General features: G+C 39.3%; 4 protein-coding genes, 1 non-coding gene and 1 pseudogene across 5 annotated transcripts; 3 read left to right on the top strand and 3 right to left on the bottom strand.

The window, feature by feature from the left end:
- Positions 1–35: 35 nt before the first annotated feature.
- On the top strand, positions 36–4,168 carry LOC111321693 (uncharacterized; annotated as a pseudogene).
- A 2,087-nt stretch (positions 4,169–6,255) lies between these two features.
- LOC111321724 (uncharacterized) lies at positions 6,256–8,735 on the top strand. Its single transcript, XM_022924691.2, has one exon. The coding sequence runs from the start codon at positions 6,427–6,429 to the stop codon at positions 8,122–8,124; it is 1,698 nt and encodes a 565-aa protein (XP_022780426.1). The 5' UTR covers positions 6,256–6,426; the 3' UTR covers positions 8,125–8,735.
- A 157-nt stretch (positions 8,736–8,892) lies between these two features.
- On the bottom strand, positions 8,893–12,456 carry LOC111321733 (uncharacterized). The gene is made up of 4 exons (XM_088757756.1): positions 11,930–12,456; positions 11,089–11,199; positions 10,681–10,821; positions 8,893–9,544 (listed from the first exon to the last, which is right to left on the bottom strand). The coding sequence occupies exons 1-4, from the start codon at positions 12,454–12,456 to the stop codon at positions 9,163–9,165; spliced, it is 1,161 nt and encodes a 386-aa protein (XP_088613882.1). The 3' UTR covers positions 8,893–9,162.
- On the bottom strand, positions 10,283–10,355 carry Trnat-agu (transfer RNA threonine (anticodon AGU)). The gene has a single exon. It is a non-coding gene; the product is annotated as a tRNA-Thr (tRNA).
- A 204-nt stretch (positions 12,457–12,660) lies between the features above and the next one.
- Positions 12,661–18,982, top strand: LOC111321062 (uncharacterized). The gene is made up of 8 exons (XM_022923838.2): positions 12,661–12,933; positions 14,033–14,218; positions 14,861–15,026; positions 15,751–15,782; positions 16,215–16,256; positions 17,068–17,189; positions 17,503–17,590; positions 17,846–18,982. Exons 1-8 carry the CDS (start codon positions 12,661–12,663, stop codon positions 18,299–18,301), a joined length of 1,365 nt encoding a protein of 454 aa, XP_022779573.2. The 3' UTR covers positions 18,302–18,982.
- Positions 18,283–21,808, bottom strand: LOC111322225 (carbohydrate sulfotransferase 13-like). Its single transcript, XM_088757758.1, has 3 exons — positions 21,578–21,808; positions 20,287–20,330; positions 18,283–19,467 (listed from the first exon to the last, which is right to left on the bottom strand). Exons 1-3 carry the CDS (start codon positions 21,699–21,701, stop codon positions 18,580–18,582), a joined length of 1,056 nt encoding a protein of 351 aa, XP_088613884.1. The 5' UTR covers positions 21,702–21,808; the 3' UTR covers positions 18,283–18,579.
- Positions 21,809–22,535: the final 727 nt, after the last annotated feature.

Genomic DNA, 22,535 nt, shown 5'->3' with positions numbered 1-22,535 from the left:
AGGCATTTCACCATTGTGTTGGAGGTTATAATGTTTGTAAATCGAAGATGACTTTCTAGTGTGCCCTTTTACGCGCTCGTGTAAGTGACCACGTGTATAACCCACATACCCTGCATCACACAGGTTACATTGAAATTCATAGACGAGACGTTGTAGGTTGACAATGGGGGGATTAGTCTCATGTCGCTTAAGTTGTTGCTCGAGCTTAGGGCTCACAAACACTGGTTGGACAGTGACGTTCAACTTGGAACTTAGATTGTTCAGTTGTTGTTTAACATAATTAGCTGAAGACTGGTCCTTGAAGGGTAACACTACTCTCAGTCGCCGATGGTAAATCAGGTGATGGACAGGGCTCTTGAGATGAAATCCTTCTCTCAACGAACCGCTTGATTATAGTTTCAACCAGTAGCTTTGGGTATTTCAAGTTATGAAAAACCCTTCTAAGGCGGTCACATTCCTCCGAGAAGAATAACCAGTTAGAAGATAATCAATAAGCGCGATCCACCATGGTGTTAACTTTGCTGCGCTTGTACTTAATGTCAACATGACTCTGGAAATGCAGAAAGAGACCCGTGCTGGAGGAAGGAAGGAAGAAGAAACCGGGCTATTTTGATAGAAGACTGCAAAAAGATCTTGTCATCTGACCTGATTAATAATATGGAATAGAAAAAGTCACAGTTACTCAAACTGAAGGCTTGATATGTCAGAGGAAAAAATCTGGGTGAAGCAAGATCTATTAACCGCCAGTTTAATCAAGACACAAGGAAGGTTTACTCACATTTTGGTGCTCTGTGCAGCAAAGAGGAGGATCGACCTAAATACCTGAACATTTCTAAAAATGACTCTGGCTCTGGTAGTAGCGGAGACAGGCTTGAGAACATTGAGGACGCAAGCAATTTTTGGATACAGTTGTGGGAGACGATAGGGACTGGAAACAAGGAAGCAGAGTGGTTGAGTAAGATCAAGGAAGCAATTGCTAGGAAAGTACCAATGCCGTCTGAGGGGACCTGGAACCTACAGTGCTCTGAAGCTGTTAGGTGTCTACTCAAGAAAAGAAACTGGAGTGCGCCAGGCCCAGACCGTCTTGTCAACTATTGGTGGAAGCGTGCGCATGTGCTGCATGAGGGAGTCACTAAAGCTTTTATGGGTATCTCGAAAAGCACTGAGGAATACCCCATTTGGTTTTCAGAGGGAAAAACGCGACTCACCCCTAAACCAGGTGAATTCAGCAGCGAGAATCAGCGGCCAATAACTTGCTTAAATAACATTTACGTCATGCCTTCGGATAACCACCTGAATGAATTCGATCTGATAGAAAATGGACAAAGGGGAGCCAAATCGGGCTGCAGTGGGACATCTGATAATCTGCTGATTGATAGAGTGGTGACTTTAGATCGTTACAGAGGAAAACGAAACCAAAGCATGGCTTGGATTGATGTAAAAAAGGCGTATGACTCGGTGGATCACAGTTGCTTGAGATCATGGAAGTTCACCGCTTTCCTACTTGGCTGTGTAGAGTCATGAGGTGCTTGGTTGCAAGTTGGAATACGAGAATTATTACTACTACCAAACGTGAGCCCGAATCCTCTCGCTGCATTCGATTCAACAGGGGTTTGCCGCAGGGAGATTCGCTCTGCCCGCGCCTCTTAACGCTGTGTTTGAATCCAGTTGCTTGGTCACTTGAAGCTACAGAGGGATATGGGCTGTCGAAGCCTATCAGTGCCAGTGTTACCTACCTATTGTACATCGACGATTTGAAAGTTTTTGCTTCGTCAGAGGCCAAGCTTAACAGAGTTTTGAAATCTACCAGTGCTGCCATGGAGGACATTGGACTTACATGGAATCCCAAGAAGTGCAATGTCTTTCATGTGAGAAGAGGAGTGCAGGTGAAAGATGCGGCGGGTGTGAGGATGGGTCAAGAGGGATTCGTGGGAAATCTGAAGGAGGGTTCAAGCTATAAGTTTTTGGGGGTGAAAGAGACGGTGATACAGGATGAGAAGTTGGCACTAGAATGCGCAGCGAAATCTTACCTTCAAAGACTGTCAGTGATTTGGAGCAGCCCTCTTCCTGATGCTAACCGTGTTACTGCAAGTAACCAGTTTGCATTCCCAGTTCTCTCATATTTGATGTGGACCCAGCACTGGCCCGTTACAGAACTTCGATCCATTGATAGAGAGGCGAGGAAGATCATATGCGAGAACGGAGGAAAACATCCGCCTAGCTCCACGGTGATGCAGTATCTTCCTAGGGACAAGGGTGGTCGTGGACTGCTTTCTGTTAAGCAAGAATATGAACTTACTAAGATCAAGTCTGCAATCAAGCTACATCAGAACTCCGATCCAACCATGAGGCTAATGCAGAAGTTTGAAGAGAGAGCGATCGAGAAGGGATTTACGTCGTTGATTAAGGAGGCATGCAAGTACACGGAGGAACTGGGAACAAGCTTGACTTTGGACTATCCGATTCCGTCGTGTAGCTCGCACCAAGCACCCAATATTTCTATATCCAGGAAGAAAGTTAAGGGTTATCTAAGGAAGTCCGTGACCGAAAAGTTGCAGGAAGAAGTTAAGGGCGAGCTGTGGCATGGACGGTTTTTGTGCGCAAGGTGGCAGGATGAAGACCTGAGCGACGATGAGTGCTTTGCTTGGCTGCGGGACTGGAACTCAGCGCCCACCCATACGATTAACGGGCTACTGGAGCTTTACGAACAGCTTACACCCACTAGAGTATACACAAAGCTCAAAACAGGAACTTCTCAAGGAGAGACCACGTGTAGGCTGTGCGGAGGCGCAACAGAAACTCTTGCGCATGTTTTAGCCGGGTGTTCTGCTTTAGCACAGTCGAAATACTTGGACCGACACAACGCTGTGCTAAAGGTGCTTTTCTTTGAGGTGTGTAAAGACCTGAAGCTAGTGGTCTCAGTACCACCATGGTACTCGTTAGTAGCACCCAAACCAGTGTACGAATCTTCGGATGCTCCAGCGTACTGGGATGTACCAGTGTACGCCGACCATAGTCACGTCAAGGCCAACAGAGTGAATGCTAGGTTCGTGGATCACAACAGGAAGCAAGTCTGGGCGGTGGAAATGAGTTGTCCCTGGTTAGATAACCGCGGAAAAAAGAAGGAAAAGACGGGAAAATATGCCCCACTGCAATGGGAGCTAAAAAGCAATATCCTGGATATTGCGTGGAGCAGTTCAACATTGTTATCGATGTGCTAGGGGGGTGGTCGAAGGAGCTCGAGAAAACAATGAAGAAGCTTGTGGGCGATAGGAGCAAGGAAGTCCTGAGAAAAATGTAGAAAGCGACGCTCTCAAGCTCGGTTAACATAGCCCGCACCTTCAAGGCCACCAACAAGTAACAGTGCGTATTTAATGTTTTAGATACTTTTAGGGAATATTGTAGAGACTTTTAGGGAATATTTCGTTGTAGTTTTTAGACATAAACATAGTTATCTGTATAGACGTATGTTTCTTAAGAAGACATAGGCTACGCTTTGCGCCCTATGTTCTTTTATTTATTATAGCATCTATACGTGTACACTGCATATAATAATAATAATAATAATAATAATAATAATAATAATTATAGTTAATGTACATTTATTTTTTTACTCCATGGCTCACAGGTTACGGTTTTCGCCCTGTGCTGCCTGATTAGAATGTAGCATTCAGTTGATTTCTCTGCGACATAATAATAATGATACACTTTATTTAGAGAGGGTGGCACGGAGTAGTTGAAGTAACGAATAAACTTGTGGCCCTCTATTTAAAGAATTCTAACAAACAATGTATGTTGAATTCTAACATAACTATTAATAAAAACTAGGAATATATATCTAATTAGAAGACGAATTACGAATAAAAATAAAATGTAACTTGAGAGCAAATGATGAATCGTATGTTAGACTATAAAATGATGTAGTTTCTGTTGTACATTAAGAAGGTTGTTTCTATAATTGTTTTTAAAAGATTCTAATGATACAGAATTCCTGAATTCTAGACTTGGGCTATTCTTAAAATTTACAGTTAGTGACTGCGACTGATCTACCGCCTTCGGTCATACGATTAAATCTTGGGCAAATTAAATTAGTGTCGGTTGCTATATCTTGTAGCACGATTATGTTGCTGACTATTAAGTATTAAAGAGCCTTCAGTATATAAAGGTACTTAACGCTTGATACGTTTGTACGCAACGCAGCATTTAGCTATTTTGGATTCCTCCTAAAAAGGGAGCCACTGAAGTCTATTGAACAGCTTGGCACTAGACGCTTGGTTGTCAGCATCAGAAATTACCCTGGCTGCTCGTTTCTGCAACTTTAAAATACGACCTAGACTCTCCTTGTTACAGCTAGTCCAGATTGAGCTGACGTAAAGCCGGACCGATCTAATCATAGAGTTATAGTACAATAATCTTTGTGTCATGGGCAGGCAAGATCGTATCTTTTTCAATATTCCGATTCGCTGGGACAGCTTTTTACATAGTTTCTCAACATGGGAATTAAATGCTAGTTCAGAGTCAATTTCAAGACCCAGCAGTTTAACACTGGGGACAAGTTCAAGTTCAAGTTCAGTTCCATTAATAGTTAAAGCCATCTCGTAAATGATCTTCGAGGCGAGACGGTTACCAGTAATGAGTATGGCTTTAATCTTGCTTTCGTTGATCGGTAGTTTGTTGGAAGCTGCCCATTCGGCAATTTCAGCAACTGAGGAATTCGACAATACACAATTGAAATGACTAATTTTGAGCGCAGAGTAGCCTGACCCAGGCGTTCACAAAGTAAAAAGGTGTGAAATCCGTGCGAATAGTCAACGATGCGCTTGTAGCGGTTGAGCGAAAAACGAGGGAAGGTTCAGGTCGCGTCGACTCGACCCAAGCCTCCCTCGTTTTTTCAGTCCTCTGTCACTTTCGCGCCGTTTTGTGACGCGCTTTGTTTCACTTATTGAACGTGTGAAACAGCCCACAACAGGCAGTTTTGAATCTAAACTTGGCGGAATGAATAAAAATTTAAGCCTAAAAATGAATGATATTTGATATCGGATGCACTAAATCGAGGTAGTAACCTGTGGTGTTGTAGTTGAAGCAGGCCTTCCTGTCTAATGAAATCGTACTCTTTTTTCATTTTTGTTTTTTTCAACATTAGCTGACCGAAACTGATTGTTCAGCCGTAAATAAGAGAGCAAAACCTTGTTTCTCTACAAACTATTTAATCATATAACATTCAAACTTTACACTTAGAGACAACTCACTTTCCCAACAAAAGAAAGACAAATGAAGAACCTAAATGGAAGAATTGTCTATCGAAGTATGGGGTTGGTGACGCCAATCCGCCCCAGGCTTGGCGAAATATCAAGTTTATAAACAATTAAAAGAACAAACAACAAAACGTCAATGTGAAACACCACTGAAGTAACTTTCAATGCTTCGTCGTGGTGTTATTGTGCAACACTGATCATGAGTTAACAGGCTTCAGCTTAACGTATACAATCAACCTAACGTAGGGCTTTGTTTCTGTACAGTACGCATTTTCCTCTGCATGATTTTGATTATAGTCCATATATAATGCACTGTGTGTCACGTTTTTGTTTCATGACCTAAGCATTGTGTTTGTTGTTCCCCAAGAGTAATATACACACGGTAATTTAAATGTATTGAAATGAATTCGATTTACTATGTCGATGTGGAGAATTATTAAGAACCGGTAAATGCAAAACGAATTTTGATCAGCACTGCTATAACTCGTTTCAAAGCACTCTTCTATTCCGCTTTCTTATAAACCCCCTCGGATATAAGCCCTCTCGGATATAAGCCCCTCCGTTTATAAGCCCTCCTAAAATCCCCCACGAAGTTGCTATAAGCGGCAGTTTACGGTATGTTAATTTAATGAACTCCCTAAGTTCTTTTTTTTTTTTTGGTCTCAAAACAAAGCTTCTGAATTTTTTAAATTAACATTCAGATACAGGTTTGATCCGCAGAAAGTACTTTCATTGTTTAAACGGTATATGAGTAAGACATGGGTTGAAATGAGTATTCGAGATTCCTTATTATTTTGTTTCTGTGTAATATTACAGTTTGATGTTCCAACTGAATAAATAAATGATTTAGTTATATGAAAGAGTCTTTATATTCAAGTAATTGCGCCCAATTGTCCTATTTTCGTTGGTGTATAATTTTTTTTTTAAGGTGAATCATGGGTGTTTGTCCATTGAGGTTAATTTTGTGATAGTGGCGTTTAGAGATTCACTTCTCATTCGCTGATCACAATCAAACTGTTTTATGTATGCAAATCTGAAAAGCCACACGTCCGCATTATCATAACGTCGGTTTTACCCAATGTAAATGAACAATTTTGAAACTCCCAGCTGTGTATTGTCAGGAAGTGTTCGGCGGTTACTTCTCCACTAGTTTCAAAGATACCGACTGAAAATGGCTTCCAGCGGGTATAAGGATACGGATTTTTATGATTATTGTTGTCCGGTCTGTTTAGAAGAGTTTCAAGATCCGAAAGTTCTTCCTACTTGCAATCACAACGTTTGTCGACAGTGTCTCAAAAATATTATAATGCGAGCAAAACCGGCTTACATACAGTGCCCTACGTGTCGACAAGAATCTTTTATTCGTGAAGATGACCTTGATGATTTACAGACAAACGTGTTCCTAGTGAAACTTCTACAACAAACCGAGCCGCAAAAAGAACGCGAGAAGCTTTCCAAGGGGATTCAAGCATGCGTAACAAAGGTGGAAGTTTTAGATGAATTGATAAAGGAGCTAAAATTGAGTCGACAACGAAAATTCGAACATGGAGAGTGTCTTAAAGAAGAAATTCACAGAATGGCTGATGCGATTGTCAGAAAGACAAGGCTGAGCGAATCAGAGTTGATCAGTAGAATGGAAGATTTTATTTCTCAAGAAGACAGCGTTTTCAGCCGCCTTGAAGAAAAGATGGAAGCTTTCAAACAGAAGTTACAAGCTCACGTTAATGTTTCTTTGAACGCTTACGATGAGAAGAACGATGGGGAAATTTCAAAGATGAAAAACACCTTAGCTTCCCTGGCGCACAATAGCACAGAGGATAAACTTTACAGAGAGATGCACGAATTAAATTCGTTTGCTGCTTCATTCGACGCAAACAAAGATCTTCTGCGAAATGTCGAAAGTCTGGGCATTGGAGACTTATCGATGAGTGATCCGAGCGGGGTGAAAATTGGAATTTCTACGCCTCTGCAGTTCATGAGGGTATCGCTCACAACACTACGTAAGATCACTGCTTCGAATTTTGGCTTCGAGTCTTTTTCACCCTTAAGCATCGCAACAGATGGTGACAAGCAGGTGGCTGTAGCTGATCCAGAGAACAACAACATTCTGATTTTGAATCGCAATGGTGATTTCGTGAATAGATTTACATCTCCAGCCAGCTCTCCCCAGCCTGCCATGATGTTTTCGGGCGTTGCTTTTTCCAAGGACAAAAACGACTTGATCGCCGTCAACGGTGCTCGTGACGTACATCTCATCAATCCAATTGATGGAACCTTTAAAGTGAGTTACAGAAGCAGCTCGCAGTGGGGTGTCAAATACTGTTTTGTTTCCACTGATCAGAGTGGACGGTTTTTGCTCACATGCGAACCCTTAGCGAAACAATGCCGAGCATGCATCATCGTGCACTCGGATACGCCTTTCGGAAAACCCGATTTGAGGTTCGGGTTTTCTGGCGAGGGTACTTTGTTATTCCCTTTTAAAGTCCTTTACCATGAAAAGCATTACTATGTGACAGACATGGAAAAAGGGTGCATTATGGTGTATAACGAATGTGGCGATTTTCTTCGGCATTTTGGGGGTAAAGACAACGAAATTCATGGTCATGGTCGTCTGGTTTTACCGACGGGAATGATCTTTGATCCAAGAGAGGAAATATTTTTAGTGTGTGACTGGGGATCTAGTTCCATTCAAACGTACAAACCCGACGGAACTTTTCTAGAGGCATTCCCGATCGATGGACGCCCCACGGATATAGCCCTGTTCTCCGATGGCACCCTCGTGGTTTCTTCGAAGGACGATCAATGGATTCAGTTGATGTCGATATCAACACTCGGGGCGTTTGACGATGAGGAAGTGGGTAGGAAATGAATTTGCCTATGATTTGTTGGTTATTAATCAAGAGGTGGCAAATTTCATGACTGTTACACCTGGACTAGGACAAAATTACTTTTACTTTGTTCGTAATTTTAAGTAGAGGACAAAAATAAATGTGAGAAATTGTATACCGTCCAATGGCAACATAATACGTAGCATCCATTAGTTATCCATCAACTGTGTCGCTCTCATATGCGCTGGTTTCGTTATCGACTGCATCACTGTTAGCTCGCCTTAGACCTGGCAACTCGCCTTTGTTTTCTACCTATCCGCGAGCCGCATCAGGGGGAAACGGCCTCGGTCTTGCCTCCCCCTTGATGCGGCTTTGCTTTTTCAGGCAAACTATAAAGATGATTTTGATATATATGTATATATATACGTGTGGTTGTCATTTTCCTGGTGCGTAGGTTTATGTGCGGAAGGTTTATGTGCTTTGAAGGATAAACCTTAGACTTATCTCCCACCGTAATTGTCTCATAACTATAATTACTACAAGATGTGCAGCAAATTTCGATTGTAAAACCAAAACCAAACAACCCGCAATCAGAATAAAGGAAAATACCTCAGAGCCCAGTAAAACTCAAAATAAAGACAAGTTAACGCGAGTTACAAAGTGACGATTGGTTTATGTTTTGAATCTTATTGGTCGAGAAAAGTGGCGCGAGTTTCGAAAAGGCGGGAGGGTTGAAAACTGGGCGGGGCTAATTGCATAGGTCTAATTGGACAGGTGTATGTTACGTTCATGTAAAGAACCAAGCCTACTTCAGAAATTTATAAGGTTTATTATCCCAGGATAATTTAGATTTAAAATGAATGACTCCAGTAAAGGCGGAGTATATAAAACTACTTTTCATTGAGAAGTTCAGCTATAAAATGAAGTCTCCCTGAGAATTCTGCTGATTTTCCGGTAAATCTTGGGGTTCATTCTGTATCGACACCTACCTACACAATAACCAAACATTTCACCCGGAGTCGTGATTATCAGTTTCAGTCATTTTATGAGACGTTTATTCAAAGTGAAAAGAAGCTTAATCAATTCGTAACTGTAACTTCTTCTTTTGAAACCGCTTCAGACATCGTGGCCTGTTTTGCCAGGTCAATTTTAGTCTCTTTAATAGGAGTCTTGTCGTCTACGTCATCACATGGTGATGAAAATGAACTTGATTTCGATTCTGGAACATCTCTACTTGCCTTCTCTAATGGCACCGAAACGTCAGAATTGCTCTGTTCCAGAGAGGGTTGATCACCCTCATTAAGCTTTGCCATGAGTTCTTCAAGTTTTTTTGCCTTTCTCAATTCATTTTCTCTAATAATGGTGTACAGGTGCTCTGTAAGTAAATCTTTCCTTTCCGTTTTTCTGTGTAAATCCATCTTCGCCTCCACAAACTCTTTTTCTGCTTTCTCATACCTCCTTCTGAAAATAAAGTTAATAAGTAGTATGTCCTGTTGTGAACATTACTGCTGTTTTCATCTAAGCATGGACACCTGAGATGTTTAGCAAACAAACATTTGAAACTTGATAACCAAAGTTTGAGTGCAGTTGAAATCAATGATATGGATATGCTTTTGATTATTAAGTGCATCAGTAAAGACAATTAAAACAGTTGGAACTTAAGCTTGTGGAGGAAAAAAATTTAGGAACTTAGAGACAAGAGTCACAAATATATTGGAGTAGAACATGAAACAGTATGGTAGGAAATTTTTAGTGCATGTCAACTTTGCATGTTACCTTGAACTTGTGAGAAGTTAACCATAGGAAGAGCTAAGTTCAATTGGCTACTTTGTTTTATTTGGTAAAGCTTTGAAATACATATATATGAACTGCGGTTATGAAACGAATATGTGCACGATCCTTCGCAGTAAAGCACTATTTAAGCAATAGTGAAAATCAGACCTGAAAAAAATTCAGGCCTGTATGGGATTCGAACCACTGACCTCTGCGATACTAGTGCTGCGCTCTACCAATTGAGCTAACAAGCCAACTGGGAGCAGGCCATCAAATTAATTCGACATAGACCCGTAGATGATAAATCAAACAACAAACATATGAAATACATATATATGAACTGTGGTTATGAAACAAATATGTGCACGATCCTTCGCAGTAAAGCACTATTTAAGCAATAGTGAAAATCAGACCTGAAAAAAATTCAGGCCTGTAAGGGATTCGAACCACTGACCTCTGCAATACTAGTGCAGCGCTCTACCAATTGAGCTAACAAGCCAACTGGGAGCAGGCCATCAAATTAATTCGACATAAACCCGTAGACGTACAGGCCTGAATTTTTTTCAGGTCTGATTTTCACTATTGCTTAAATAGTGCTTTACTGCGAAGGATCGTGCACATATTCGTTGGTAAAGCTTTGTTGATGTGGCATTAGCAGCAGAAAGAAGCCAAGAATGAAACTGTGGAAATACAAAATCTGTTGCCAGTAGTGCAATCAATTTAGACTAGAGGGATCAACTCGTTCTTGAAAATTTAGAAGAAATTGCTCTGCAAAGTAAAACATCTTAGCAAACCTAAATTGAATAGTGTACTCATTCACTTACTGTGCACTAAGATAATCTCTACTGCTCTCCTCTATCTTGTCTCGCAGAATTGCCACATCAGCAGACAGGAGACTGTCAAGATGGCTCAACTCTTTCTGAACTAAAGAAAGAACTTGGGCTTCTGCTTGGGTTTTCTGATATCTAACCAAAAAAATAAGCAAAATAAGACCAAAAGAGAGGTGGAAATAACAACTGGAGAGGTTATTGATACTAAATACAAGCATCTTGATAAATTACCTCCTAAATACGTGCTCTATTCATGCTCACTTTTTCACACCACAAAATGTAATCATTTTATGGTTCAGGGCATCCACTCTGCTTTCTGCCATTTTCGTAGGTATTGTCTTCTGCCAACATCAGTATGATTGGCTTTTCATTTTTTGATCTTGTGAACTAGTAAAAGAATACCTTTTCTTTATTGTTTCCTGAAGAGCTGCTTTCTTTCTTTTATTTTCCAGCTCAATCTGTTTCTGTTTTTCTTGCATCTTTTCCAATGCTGACAACTCAATAGCTTGTATTCTATGCAAAAAATTAAAAAAAAATAATTATAACAAGTTATTAAAATATGGTATTTGAAACATGTGTAATAATTTGTCTTCTTGGATGGGTCCTCACTTGGATACAGAGAATGACTGCACAAAAAGAGAACTCAGTTTGCTCAAGGATCTTCTTTCATGTCTGACAACTTCAATGAGCATTAAAGGATTGTAACACTTATTACAAATTGCACCCCTTGCCTTATTGACATTCAACCCATTCCCCAGAACAATGTTGTGTTTTTCATCACCAAGAGTTGCTTAGTTGGCACAAAATACGAAAAACCTGAGGAAAGGAGGGAGGGTACAAGGGTACAATGTGCCAGAAAGGAGAACAAATCGGTTTTTTTTAACGTGTTCCAACTGCTTTTGTTGATTATTGTATATTCATGAAAGTTTCATGCACCCCTGCCAATATACCGCACTTCTTGTTTAAAAATAAAACAATCCCTGATTATTCAAGCTATTTTACCTGTATAATTTATGTAAAATATTAAGTGCTGATTGAAAGCAAACAATAAAACATCCCTACATACACTGGTTCAATGGCAAAAGAAGAAAATTTGCTTTTAATTAAATGTCACTAAGAGACAAGATCTTACCCTTGTGGAATGTGGGTTAAAAATGCTCGCGAACCGGTAAGTACCTTCACCAGAAACTGTTGGAGTGACCTGATCAAATAAAACTTTAATAACACCTTTCCCTTGTCCTACCTATCACTCTCGTCGATTATATTAGGGAGAACGATTTCCACCTCTTTATCCGCTCGTGAACCATTCTGCTTTTGAAGGCCATCATCCACCTCGAGAGCTTTTCCTTGTTGATCATTGGCCTTCTCCAAAGACTTGGTTTCTGATGTCGGTTCTTCGGGAAAGGCATTCCCTTCTTTTACCTGGCTTATACTTTTTCCCCGCCTTTCACACTCTGGAGAGGAATTTTCCTTTTCTTCCTCCCTGGAATCAACCCGCGAAGTTGAACGACCACCGTGGGTTCTGGAGCCTGGGTTTTGCTGCGCTGACTGAGCGCGATTTCTCGAGCCCTGGTCGTCATTTCCTTCTTGTTTCCCGAACTCTATTTTTTCTGAGGACGTAACTCTTGATCTTACTTTCTCTCGAGGTCGTTGTCGTTTTGCAGTGTTAATCGCTGACTTTTTAAGGCTTTCTGGAGCTGTCCCATCTTCTCTTCCAGTTTGTCTCAAACGGAGGAGCTCTTCGTCTGTGAATCCGGCCCAAGATGACATCGGGGAATAATTCAAAACCAAAAATCCAGGCTTCTGAATTTTATCACTGGATCTTTGGGACTAACTTTTCACAATAACTGGCGACATGATAACTAGACCTGAACAACACTGTGCGTCTACCATATTGGAATCAAGTTTCTCCCCAATGCTCCAGTTACATTCGTCAAAGAGAGACTGATACAGAGACTGGGTACTAGAAAGAAAATGGCGGGGAATGATGCTGATCTCGCGGGGAAAGTTCTCCAAGGAACTTGTGGTTGGTCGGATTCGTCTATTGTAAAATGCGGAAGGTTTTATCCAGCTTCAGTTAAGACAACAGCGGACCGTTTACTGCATTATTCCAGATTCTTCCCTTGTGTGGAATGCGACACGAGTAACTATGCGATTCCTAGTCCAATAACAGTGGAGAAATGGCTGAAGTGTGTACCGACGGGTTTTAGGTTCCACTTCAAAGCATTTGGGTTATTTACAAGAAAGGTAAGAGTTACATTAGAGGTTGAATTTTTGAGAAAATCTTTTTTAGAACTAATTTACAGTGAGGTATCACTACAACTGGATGGAGTTTGGAGATGGGCAGGGATGGGGGGGGGGGGGGGAGGCAATGGAAGCCTTTAATGTCATGATTCTTTTCCAACAAATTTATTACCTTGGGCAGAAGATTTGTGATGATGTAAGTATTTTTACTTCTCCTGATGGGATCCTATTTTGTATCTTGTGGAGTTGTGCACTGGACCATGGGGCTTACTAACCCCCTGCCTTGAGCTACATTAATTGCCCCTTAAACAGGATTTTTATATAATCATTTGGAATGAGAGCACATGCAGGGTCATGCAGGTTATTTGATAACATGATGTAATAACTGGGCTACTGGGCTTATGCTGATGAATTCATTGTGCTGACCACCAGACCAAACATCTTCCGTGTATTGTAAGAATACTTGAAATGAAATGACACACATCACATGGTGGCCTAATATCCAATATTTTGACTCGGCATGAAAAATTTTTTATGTCAAACTTGGTAGTGGTTATTCAATTGGGTTCTCGAGCAAGATACAGTATATTACTTCATCAAGGGGAATAGATGGATTCACTGACTGATAAATTGGATCTTGTAATGGGTCGGTTCTTAATTCACAGGGATTAAAACATTTTAGTCCCTTTACACTTCTGAGTCAGGGTTTTAACTCTAACATCTTTGAGCTTCTGGTTTTCCAAGAATTAACAAGACTTGACTTGCACAGTAAAAGATTTTGAGCTCATAAATTTATGTTGCTAAATTAACTAACAAGTGAGAGCTTTATTATTTAACCTTTTAACTCTCAGAAGTGATTAACATGTAACTTCTCCCTTTGTTATCCATATATTATCCGGGAAACAGGTACTGAGAATACTTGAACTTATCAGGTGGAGGTTATCTTATCTCACATGAAGTTCTTGAAACTAATTTACAAGAATTGTTAAACACCTAGAGGAGAGAATTAACAATCAGATCTTGAATGGCTAGAGCTAGGGTTAGGGTTAGGGTTATAACCCTCAGACAGATTAGATAGGCTGAAACTGTTTTGGTTTTTCAGTCAATCTCTATGTTGGCACTACCCCATGTTGTCAGAGATGAGCTCCCAGAGAATGTCGTTAAAGGACAAGTGTCAATCACCTGGGAGGAATTAAGTGTTCAGCAAAAACAGAAACTCTGGGACAGATTCAACTCTGCACTTCAACCTGCTCATCAGAAAAACAAATTGGGAGTTGTCATTTTCCAGGTAGAGCCTGTTGATAGTAATGAATAAAGGCTGTTGATAGTAGTTGTAAATTTAGGCTGTTGATAGTAGTTGTAAATTTATAAATGAAGAATCCACCAAGAAATTTTCACAATTTACCAGGTTTTGATTAGGTGTTGAATTAATGCCATTGAAATGGAGATGTACATAAGTCAGTTGGTAAGCCATTCAGTAACCTGATATTTCCTTAAATATGCATGTTAAGATTTTTGTATTAAATCAAAGTACATTTTATTTGACTTTCACTTTCTTTAAATTCTCTTGTGATCTTGCTAGAATGGAAAATGATACTAAGAGTTCAAAGAAATTTATAATGTTATATTGTTTGTTATTTTGGGGTCAAGGGGGGCCAAAGTTTGCTCTGCAAAAAAAAAAGTGATTAAAGGAACACAAAGTAAGCATGATTACAGACAGAACTATGTATGCCAAGTCTTCTTATCAATTTTATCAATTAATCAAAACTGGGAAAAAATTTAAGGGCAAAAAAGAAAACCATTTGAATCAGTGGTGTAAAGTGTGATGTAACTAAACAATGCAGCGTCCAAGAACAGGGGAAATGAATGTGCAGCTCAATTTTTGTAGTTATCTCTTTGTTTGTTTATAAAATCACTTTGCATCCTCTAGTTTCACTTAGGTTTCCATCCTACCAATGAAAATAAGGAGCACATCATTGAGTGTAGAAAATTTCTTGAAACAAATTATCCTATGGCTGTAGAGTTTCGCTCAAGAATTTGGTTTACAACTGAGAATTTACATACAACCTTGGACTGGTTGAAAAAGCACAATATTGGTGAGTACAGTAACCTGAAGTTTGAAATAAAGAAAATTAGAAGAATGAATGGCACCAAATGTTTGCTCCAGAACTGAGGAGAATGGGAGTACTTTTGAGATGTTATTATGCCCTTAATACATTAGCACCTCTCCTAAGCGGGAATCTTGGTGACCAAATGTTTAGCATGTTGGACTCTAGATCAAAAGGTCCTAAGTTTCTAGGTTGGGCTATACTAGTGTTGTGTACAAATGTATGACACTGAACTTTCACAAATTCCCCTCCCCGACCATGAATATAAATGACAGATCAGAAATCAAAGAATTCTTTGGTTAGAGTTTGATGGCCTGAGATGTTTTTCACTCAGATGTAGATGATACTATCCTTTTATGTTACGCTGCTATCCTGCTTCTATATTTCTTGAAATACATCCAGAAATAAGTGCCAGAGAGTTGCCAGTTCAGATGGAGATATATACATGGTAATTTGGGATTGATCAGTGCCCCATCATGGGCAACAGAAGTACTTCTATAATTCCCCTCTATGCTATGGAAACCAAGACATGTTCTAGCGGTTTGGGTGCTAGAACTTTTTGACTTTATTATTCTACTCATAAATTTAAATCCTGGTTGCTTTTCCATTGCAGCCTGAATTTTGTTGAATTACCATCCACACTGATGCATATATTGTAAGAGGGCATTTTTGGTAAAGATCAATTATTCACTGTTATCATTTTTCACTTAAGGTTTGGTAGTTGCCGATGAATTGCAAAATGAGGTTAGAGAAACATTTGTAATCATTCTTAAGGGTTCTCTTATCCTTAACCTGCCTTTCTTATGCTACAATTTCTGCTAGTTAACTGTTTGCTTTCTATTTGGATGATGTTTCAAAAAATAAGTTGGTCATATTTATAAATTTCTCCATGTACTCTTTATTCTGAATAGTTTTGGTCGCTGTGATTTGCGTCTAGCCACAGCTGCGCCCTCTTACTCAAGTTTATCTTCAATCCTGTCAGTTTGTATTAAGAGCTCCTCCCATCTGGCAAACCATAAATATTCAGACAAGTTGTTTAAGCAGGTGTTAGACAACAACCTTTGACATATTAGAGATCTTGGTTTGTTGTTTCAACTTTGAAAGATCGTTGTGGGAATGTATCATAACATGCTTTCATTTTTGTATTCTGAAATTCATTGTCCAACCTGTCTACAGCTCTATGTTGAAAAGAACAAATCAGCTGAGGGACAAGGCAAGGTACTGTTATTTATCCTGACAGTCAAATGCAGTTGATGATAGTTACAGTGGGGTTATTCAGGGTACACATATCTCAGATTAAGATGATATATTGTGATTTATTATATAATATATAATGTTGTGCATTGATCAGTTAGTTTAGAAGTGATTGAAGAGTACTTTTCACCTCAGAGCAGCAGAAAAGACAAAAATGCTTATTAGGAGTTTAATATCCCATTGTTTGTTGGTATATTTGACAGAATCAGGCTAATTGCAGTGAAGATCTTGCTCTCTCAGATTATTATATTCTTATCTTGACAAAATCCAATATCTCTATCATTGTTATCAATAAATAAAGAGTTAGTTACTCCATAGCAAGTGAAAAAAATATTGTGGTGCAAAATTACCTAGGTTAAAAAATTGTACCAAGTGAAAAATTAAATTTACCTTAGAAAAAAAAATTACCTGCAACATGTATATTTTACAAGTAGCATGTGCATGTCAGGTTGCAGAGTTATTTGTCTTAAAGAACGTTTATTTTACTAGGAAACATATTATGGTTTCTTTTTAAGTATTTAATAGATTCTTACTTTGAGGTATTGTTCTACTGATCCATTGAAACACCAACTCTGAAAAAGAAACGTTTCCCCACAGCTACCTTCGTTGTTAAATTTTTGCAGGTTTCATTACTCTTTTGTGTTCATCCTAAGCATAACAAGTCTTGTTGGGGTGAGCAAAAGTAAAAAAAAAAAAAAAAAAAAAAAAAAAAAAAAAAAAAAAAATTGGACATCTTCGTGAGTCTTCTGAGAAAAAGAATTACTTCTTTTGGCAGGGGTCTGGTCGTGGAGGAGTGGTACCGATTATCATGGCACTTGGTTCATGTGACTTTGCTTATGTCCGCGTGCATCGCAGAGTTGGGAAACATCGGGTATTGAGTGAAGAGGAGATAAAGAGGTTTGTAAGAGCCGTTGCTATCTTTGTCAATATATTTATGAATCTTGCTCCTTACGGTAGTCCTATGTTTGGTATCAAAATTGTTTACATGAGTGTTATAACGCGCCCAGCAGTGGTCCAAATCCTCTTCCTCTCCTCATTCCATCCAAAGTTTTTTGGAGCTCTGTTTTTTTCTGCGTTTCACCTTAAAAGAGAAATCTGATCCCGGGTCTTAAAATTTGGGGAGACAAAATGTTTCGCATTTGCCTTAACGAGAGAGGTGGTAACCTCACTCATAACTTCCTCTAAACAAGGAATTGTTTTGTATCCACAGTTGGGGAGAGCGCATACGCTTGCCTGAATTGCAGAATTCATTACAAGGACCAATTTATTTTATGTGGGGAACAGATCACGAAGATCAGGTTGGGTCAGGAGCTTTTGATCTGAGATTTGTGTTTCAAGTCATTTTTCCTATTCCCCTGATTATTTTACATTCGGTTATCTCTAGTGTATATGAGTTGTAGCTTACCTGAGGAAAAATTCCCATTTTTTGATAAAATTAGTATATGGTTTCTTAATTTAAACACTCATCTAGGCTAAATGATTTAAATAAGAATGGATGCGGGAAAAATTCGCAGAGCTTTTCAGGTGACACATCTGTTTATGTTCATTTTTAGCCGATTATTAACTCAAAGAATTTGACAAAGGAAATAGGAAGTATGGCTTACGATTGGAAAAGCAAGATCTCCAACACTGGCATGTTACGATTCTGTTCAAGAGTGCCTACAACATCAGACGAACAGAAGAAGGAAAGTTCCGTTTCAAGAAATTCGGCTCTAAATCAGAAAGATTTACTTGATACGGTGGCCATTGGAAAAGGCGACGAGGTTAGGGTGTCTGAAACCATCTCATTTGCTACAATGGAGTCCAGAGAGTCTGAAAGCAAACGTCCCATATCACCCCTCGAGGAGTCGAAATTGTGCTCGTCTGGTATGGCCACCAAACGAACTTCAAGTCGAGCAGGTTTAATTTCTCCCAAGAAAAAGTATCCCGCATCACCAATCTCGAAAAATCAAAAGAAATGTACAACACCAAACAACCAGAGAATAATATCTGATTTCTTCAAGAAGTGACTTTATTTTCCACATCCACGAGACAGATCGCAAATGCCAGTTTTAGTTAGCCTGAAAAAATTCCCTTAAGATTCCACGGTTGAAACTTTGCCATCTGTGTCTCCACAAAAAAATGTAATTTGAATTTTTAGTAACCTTGACAATTGTTTGGTTTGACTTCCTAATGCATGGAGCAGGAAATGATACCAGCAAAGATAATATGTTAATCAATCTTACGAATAAGCTCTCTTTTTCCGCGTCGCCGTAACCTACGTAGAACTCATCAGTGGATCATAGCCTTACTTGTGTTTTAAAGAATCAGAGTTAATATTCAGAGTATAATTTGAGAGTAATTCTTTCAAGGGTCCAGGGAACGAATAACCAAACATTTCAAAATCTTTCCTAAAAATTTCTCCTATTCTAAAAATAAGCTGGAGTGGAACTTGGGAGTAAAACTTGAGAAAATCTTCGTCAGCTCCTGACGAGTGAATTGGCGGGAAAACCACGTTGTCAATTCCCGCCATTTTTAGTAAGTAAATGGCGTCATCCTCTAACGTCTCATAATGGCCGATGAAATCGTATTGGATGATACAAGGGAAACAAAGATGTCTGTATTGTTTCCAGTGGTCATCGCGAGAGATGAGGTAATCAGGATAGGTTAAAATGTACCTGAGAAATTCATTGAAAGTCACGTTGTTAGCAGTCGTGCCGATTGTTTCAGTATCTTGAGGTCTGAATGCCTGGACTATCATTCGGCGATAACCATTCGTGTAAATTCGATTATTCCCGCAGAATTTGTCTTTGTAGGCAGACAGTAAACGGTGAAATGGCTCACGTACAAAGAGGAACTTGAAATGCGTCGCTAGACGTTTTGAGTTTTCCGTTATATTGAACTGACTCATGTGTTGCCACAAACTCGGCGTATGCACGGAAAACTTCCTAACTTTATGGCTGTCATTACGCAAACTGAACAAGATTCCCTTAATTGTCGTGCTGGCAACCTTAGGAACAGCGCAGTAGATGTAATTGTTGTTATCGTCGACAAGAAGTTGTCCAAGTCGTTGTTTATCGGGTAGTTCTTGATTTCCAGAATATGTCCTGCAGTAATCCGTCAGGAGTCCCTTTCTCATTGCTTGTGTTTTGGCGGATCTTGTGAAGATATCATTAACCACTACGGTTGTGTTTGACTGTTACAAAAGTAAAAACAGTACTCACGTGTGACAGAGAGCACACAAAAAAAATGAAACTGAAACAGTTCAAATGTTAGGAGTGCTATGTGGACTACTTATTTGTGTAAGTGTATATATATATAGATATAGTATAAGTAAGCCGGTAACGCGAAAAAGGGTACCTTGAGTGTCCGATTATCCAACTTCAAGTAACAAAACAATCTGTCAGAACTCCAGCTGCATGGAAAATTATCTTCAGCCCAGTATTTTCACACATCACCTTTTAAAGCTGAATTTCCACGAAAGTTACAAGGGAAAAGCGTAGACTAGGGAGGGTATTCTAGTGTTTTAGACAGAGAAATTTTACTTTCCGCCACGAAGTCATGGCGACTAGGTAAAAACGTTAAGTCTGTTGACGAGCCTAGTGGCCCATTAGGCCGGTGCTTAACTCCGGTTTCTGTAGCATGAAGCGACTAGGAGTATTTCTACTCCCCCCTGGATGGGATACCAGTCCATCGCAGAGTTACCCCCAGCATTAAATTGCCGGTACCCAATTATACACCTGGGTGAAGAGAGGCACTGTGAGAGTAAAGTGTCTTGCCTCAGAACAACACAATGTCCCGGCCGGGGCTCGAACCCTGACCACTCGATCCGGAGTCGAGCGCACTAACCATGAGGCCACAGCGCCTCCACCATGGCGACTAGAGCTACAGTAAAAAACTACGTTTGGTTTCGCTCTTAACCCATTTCTCTTATTCATGATGATTCTAAAGGTTGTCAATTTACACGAAATAAAACATTGTTAGAAGAGATCCTAACCAAGAGACAAATAGATACCGTTTTATTCCTTGTGGTCCCATGCTGGTGAATGACAAAATGTCCTGTACAAAGCAAGATTTTATGAATGTATGTTTACTATTTAAATGGAGAACCTGAGTATATTTCAGGAACCCCCAAACTGATAGTGTTGTGTTCCTTTAAAAAAATAAACGCAGAGAGTCTGTATGATAACGGTACACAACACAACTTGGAATAAAAAGTGGCGCACTTCTAAGAGCTTTGAACAACTTCTGTTGGCTCTTGGATTCCACTTCCGTCACGTGTTTCGAAAGAAAGATTAGCGGGCCTTTGAACCTTTCATTTCTTAAATCTAACTAGCACTCTTTCTTACTTTCTACTTTACATTTCTTATAATATTAGTCTTAAGAATTTGTTTTTTTTTAATCAAGTGATATACCTCAGTTTTTTTTTATATTCTCATGGCCCGTCCGCTTAACAGTGTATCGATATTATAAAGTGAAATTACTCCTTGAACACTCCGGAGAGTGATAGAGTTAAAATAAAGACCATTTGTGATCAGCTACGCTGAATATTCCAAGGTAATACAGGAATACTCTGAAAGAGAAGCTTTTTAATTCAAGGGAATATTCTTCAACTCAACTGATTAAAATTTAAAAAAACTTTTTATCGATGAAAAGACCCTTAACTGAGTTGTTAGCGTGTGTTACCATCACCACTGATTTTCAATTTGCTGTTCTAATTCACCGAAAAATAATCAACTTCCCTCACGAGGCGGAGAGATCAAACGATAGAGGGGACTTAATTATTAAAAATTCTGCGATTATAGTTTGCTTGCCTTGATAGTTAGCACAATTTTTTTATGTTATTCGGCTCTCTTCAAAGGTTTTATCCAGGGTCATTGTCTCCAAGGATGTGGCAGTTGCAGGCAATTGTTTCTTGCCCAAAAGGACAAATTATCCAAAGATGAATTAGTAACCACTGTATCTACAAATTATGCAAATCTTTAGATCTTGAAAAATCCATGATAAAGTTTGCAACGAAAACTCGCTGGGGGGCCACATAAAAACCACTTTAATTAGATTTTAACTTCTTTGTTCAATACCTCCGATCAGGTTTTCGAATATAAACCTGATAAATTTTCAAAAAGATGGCAACTTCAAATTCGTAGCACCACCAAACTATGGGAACTTTGTTGGTACTCTTTAAAGAGCACGAATATGCGTTTTGTTTTTCTTTCAGCGATGTAATTAACACTCTATACCTTTACTTGTGAACTTTTTTGAAAGACTTCCTTTTCTTAATGAGTTAGCAGCTTTGCCAAGCTTACCTGTTATACTGGTCTTCATTAAGGGAAACTCTAAAAATCTCCCAACCAGAAGGAGCAAGGTTAAACTACCAATGACCATTATAAAGCGACAATATTTCCACTCTGTCAAAGTTTTGTGGCCCATAAAAAGTCCCCTACAGTTTCTTCTACAGCTCCTGTTTTGGCTGTATGTAATGAATCACACAAAAAAAAAAAATTAGGGGCTGAATCAGGATTGCCCGGAGAAACGATCTTCATAGGTTTCATGCAAATGTAAGAAGTAAAGATTCTTCTAACACAAAAGAACGAATTAAAAATAAAATATTACATACTTGATTATCCCAGTTGTATCCATAGTAATCTACAGGCGTCTTACGCATTACATTTTCCTAGAATATTATTAGGCGATTATAAAGATGCAAATATTCTGATTGGTTGCAAATTACATCACATCTTACTGAAACGCTCTGTCATTTTCAAAATGATCGCCGCATAATTTCTTTGAAGTTTTTTAGAAAAGAAATATACAAATTGAAGGGAAACGCGGATTCTCTGATAATCAGAGGTGCGATAGCCCGGCATTGTCGATATTTAGTGGGCTCTGGGGAATGAGGTATGGTCTATATAGGTATGGTCTATATAGGTATGGTCTATATAGGTATGGTCTATATAGGTATGGTCTATATAGGTATGGTCTATACAGGGTTTATTCCTCATATAGTAACCAAGAGCCACGTATTTCATGTTTCCTTTTTCCGCTGAGTGTCAGTTATCATACTGAGATAGTAATTTACTTCAGGCTTGGGTAATATTGTCGAGTGGTTGTTACTTATTTTGCTTTAACATACCATACTTATAGCACCTCAGTAAGGCCAGCGCTCAAGGGCATCGATACTAATTATTATGTCTATGGATTTTTGAGTTATTGGATAATTTTTTGGTGGTACGATGTGGATTTGGAAGTACAGCTTGTACATTG

Source organism: Stylophora pistillata, chromosome 4 (assembly GCF_964205215.1).
Source record: "Stylophora pistillata chromosome 4, jaStyPist1.2, whole genome shotgun sequence".
Taxonomy (NCBI): domain Eukaryota; kingdom Metazoa; phylum Cnidaria; class Anthozoa; order Scleractinia; family Pocilloporidae; genus Stylophora; species Stylophora pistillata.
The sequence above is the reverse complement of the archived record's forward strand: the minus strand, read 5'-3'. Positions and strand labels throughout refer to the sequence as shown.

Excerpts from the sequence above, each read along its gene's own strand:
- LOC111321724 (XM_022924691.2), top strand. The coding sequence starts at position 6,427 with ATGGCTTCCAGCGGGTATAAGGATACGGATTTTTATGATTATTGTTGT.
- LOC111321733 (XM_088757756.1), bottom strand. The coding sequence starts at position 12,456 with ATGTCATCTTGGGCCGGATTCACAGACGAAGAGCTCCTCCGTTTGAGA. Across the intron at positions 11,200-11,929 it reads ATAATCGACGAGAGTGATAG|AATACAAGCTATTGAGTTGT; the intron begins GTAGGACAAGGG and ends TTTTTTGCATAG. Across the intron at positions 9,545-10,680 it reads AGAGATTATCTTAGTGCACA|AAGGAGGTATGAGAAAGCAG; the intron begins GTAAGTGAATGA and ends CTTTATTTTCAG.
- LOC111321062 (XM_022923838.2), top strand. The coding sequence starts at position 12,661 with ATGGCGGGGAATGATGCTGATCTCGCGGGGAAAGTTCTCCAAGGAACT. Across the intron at positions 16,257-17,067 it reads CAGCTGAGGGACAAGGCAAG|GGGTCTGGTCGTGGAGGAGT; the intron begins GTACTGTTATTT and ends TTCTTTTGGCAG. Across the intron at positions 17,591-17,845 it reads GAACAGATCACGAAGATCAG|CCGATTATTAACTCAAAGAA; the intron begins GTTGGGTCAGGA and ends GTTCATTTTTAG.
- LOC111322225 (XM_088757758.1), bottom strand. The coding sequence starts at position 21,701 with ATGGGCCACAAAACTTTGACAGAGTGGAAATATTGTCGCTTTATAATG. Across the intron at positions 20,331-21,577 it reads AATGAAGACCAGTATAACAG|GACATTTTGTCATTCACCAG; the intron begins GTAAGCTTGGCA and ends TGCTTTGTACAG. Across the intron at positions 19,468-20,286 it reads GGACCACAAGGAATAAAACG|TCAAACACAACCGTAGTGGT; the intron begins GTATCTATTTGT and ends CTTTTGTAACAG.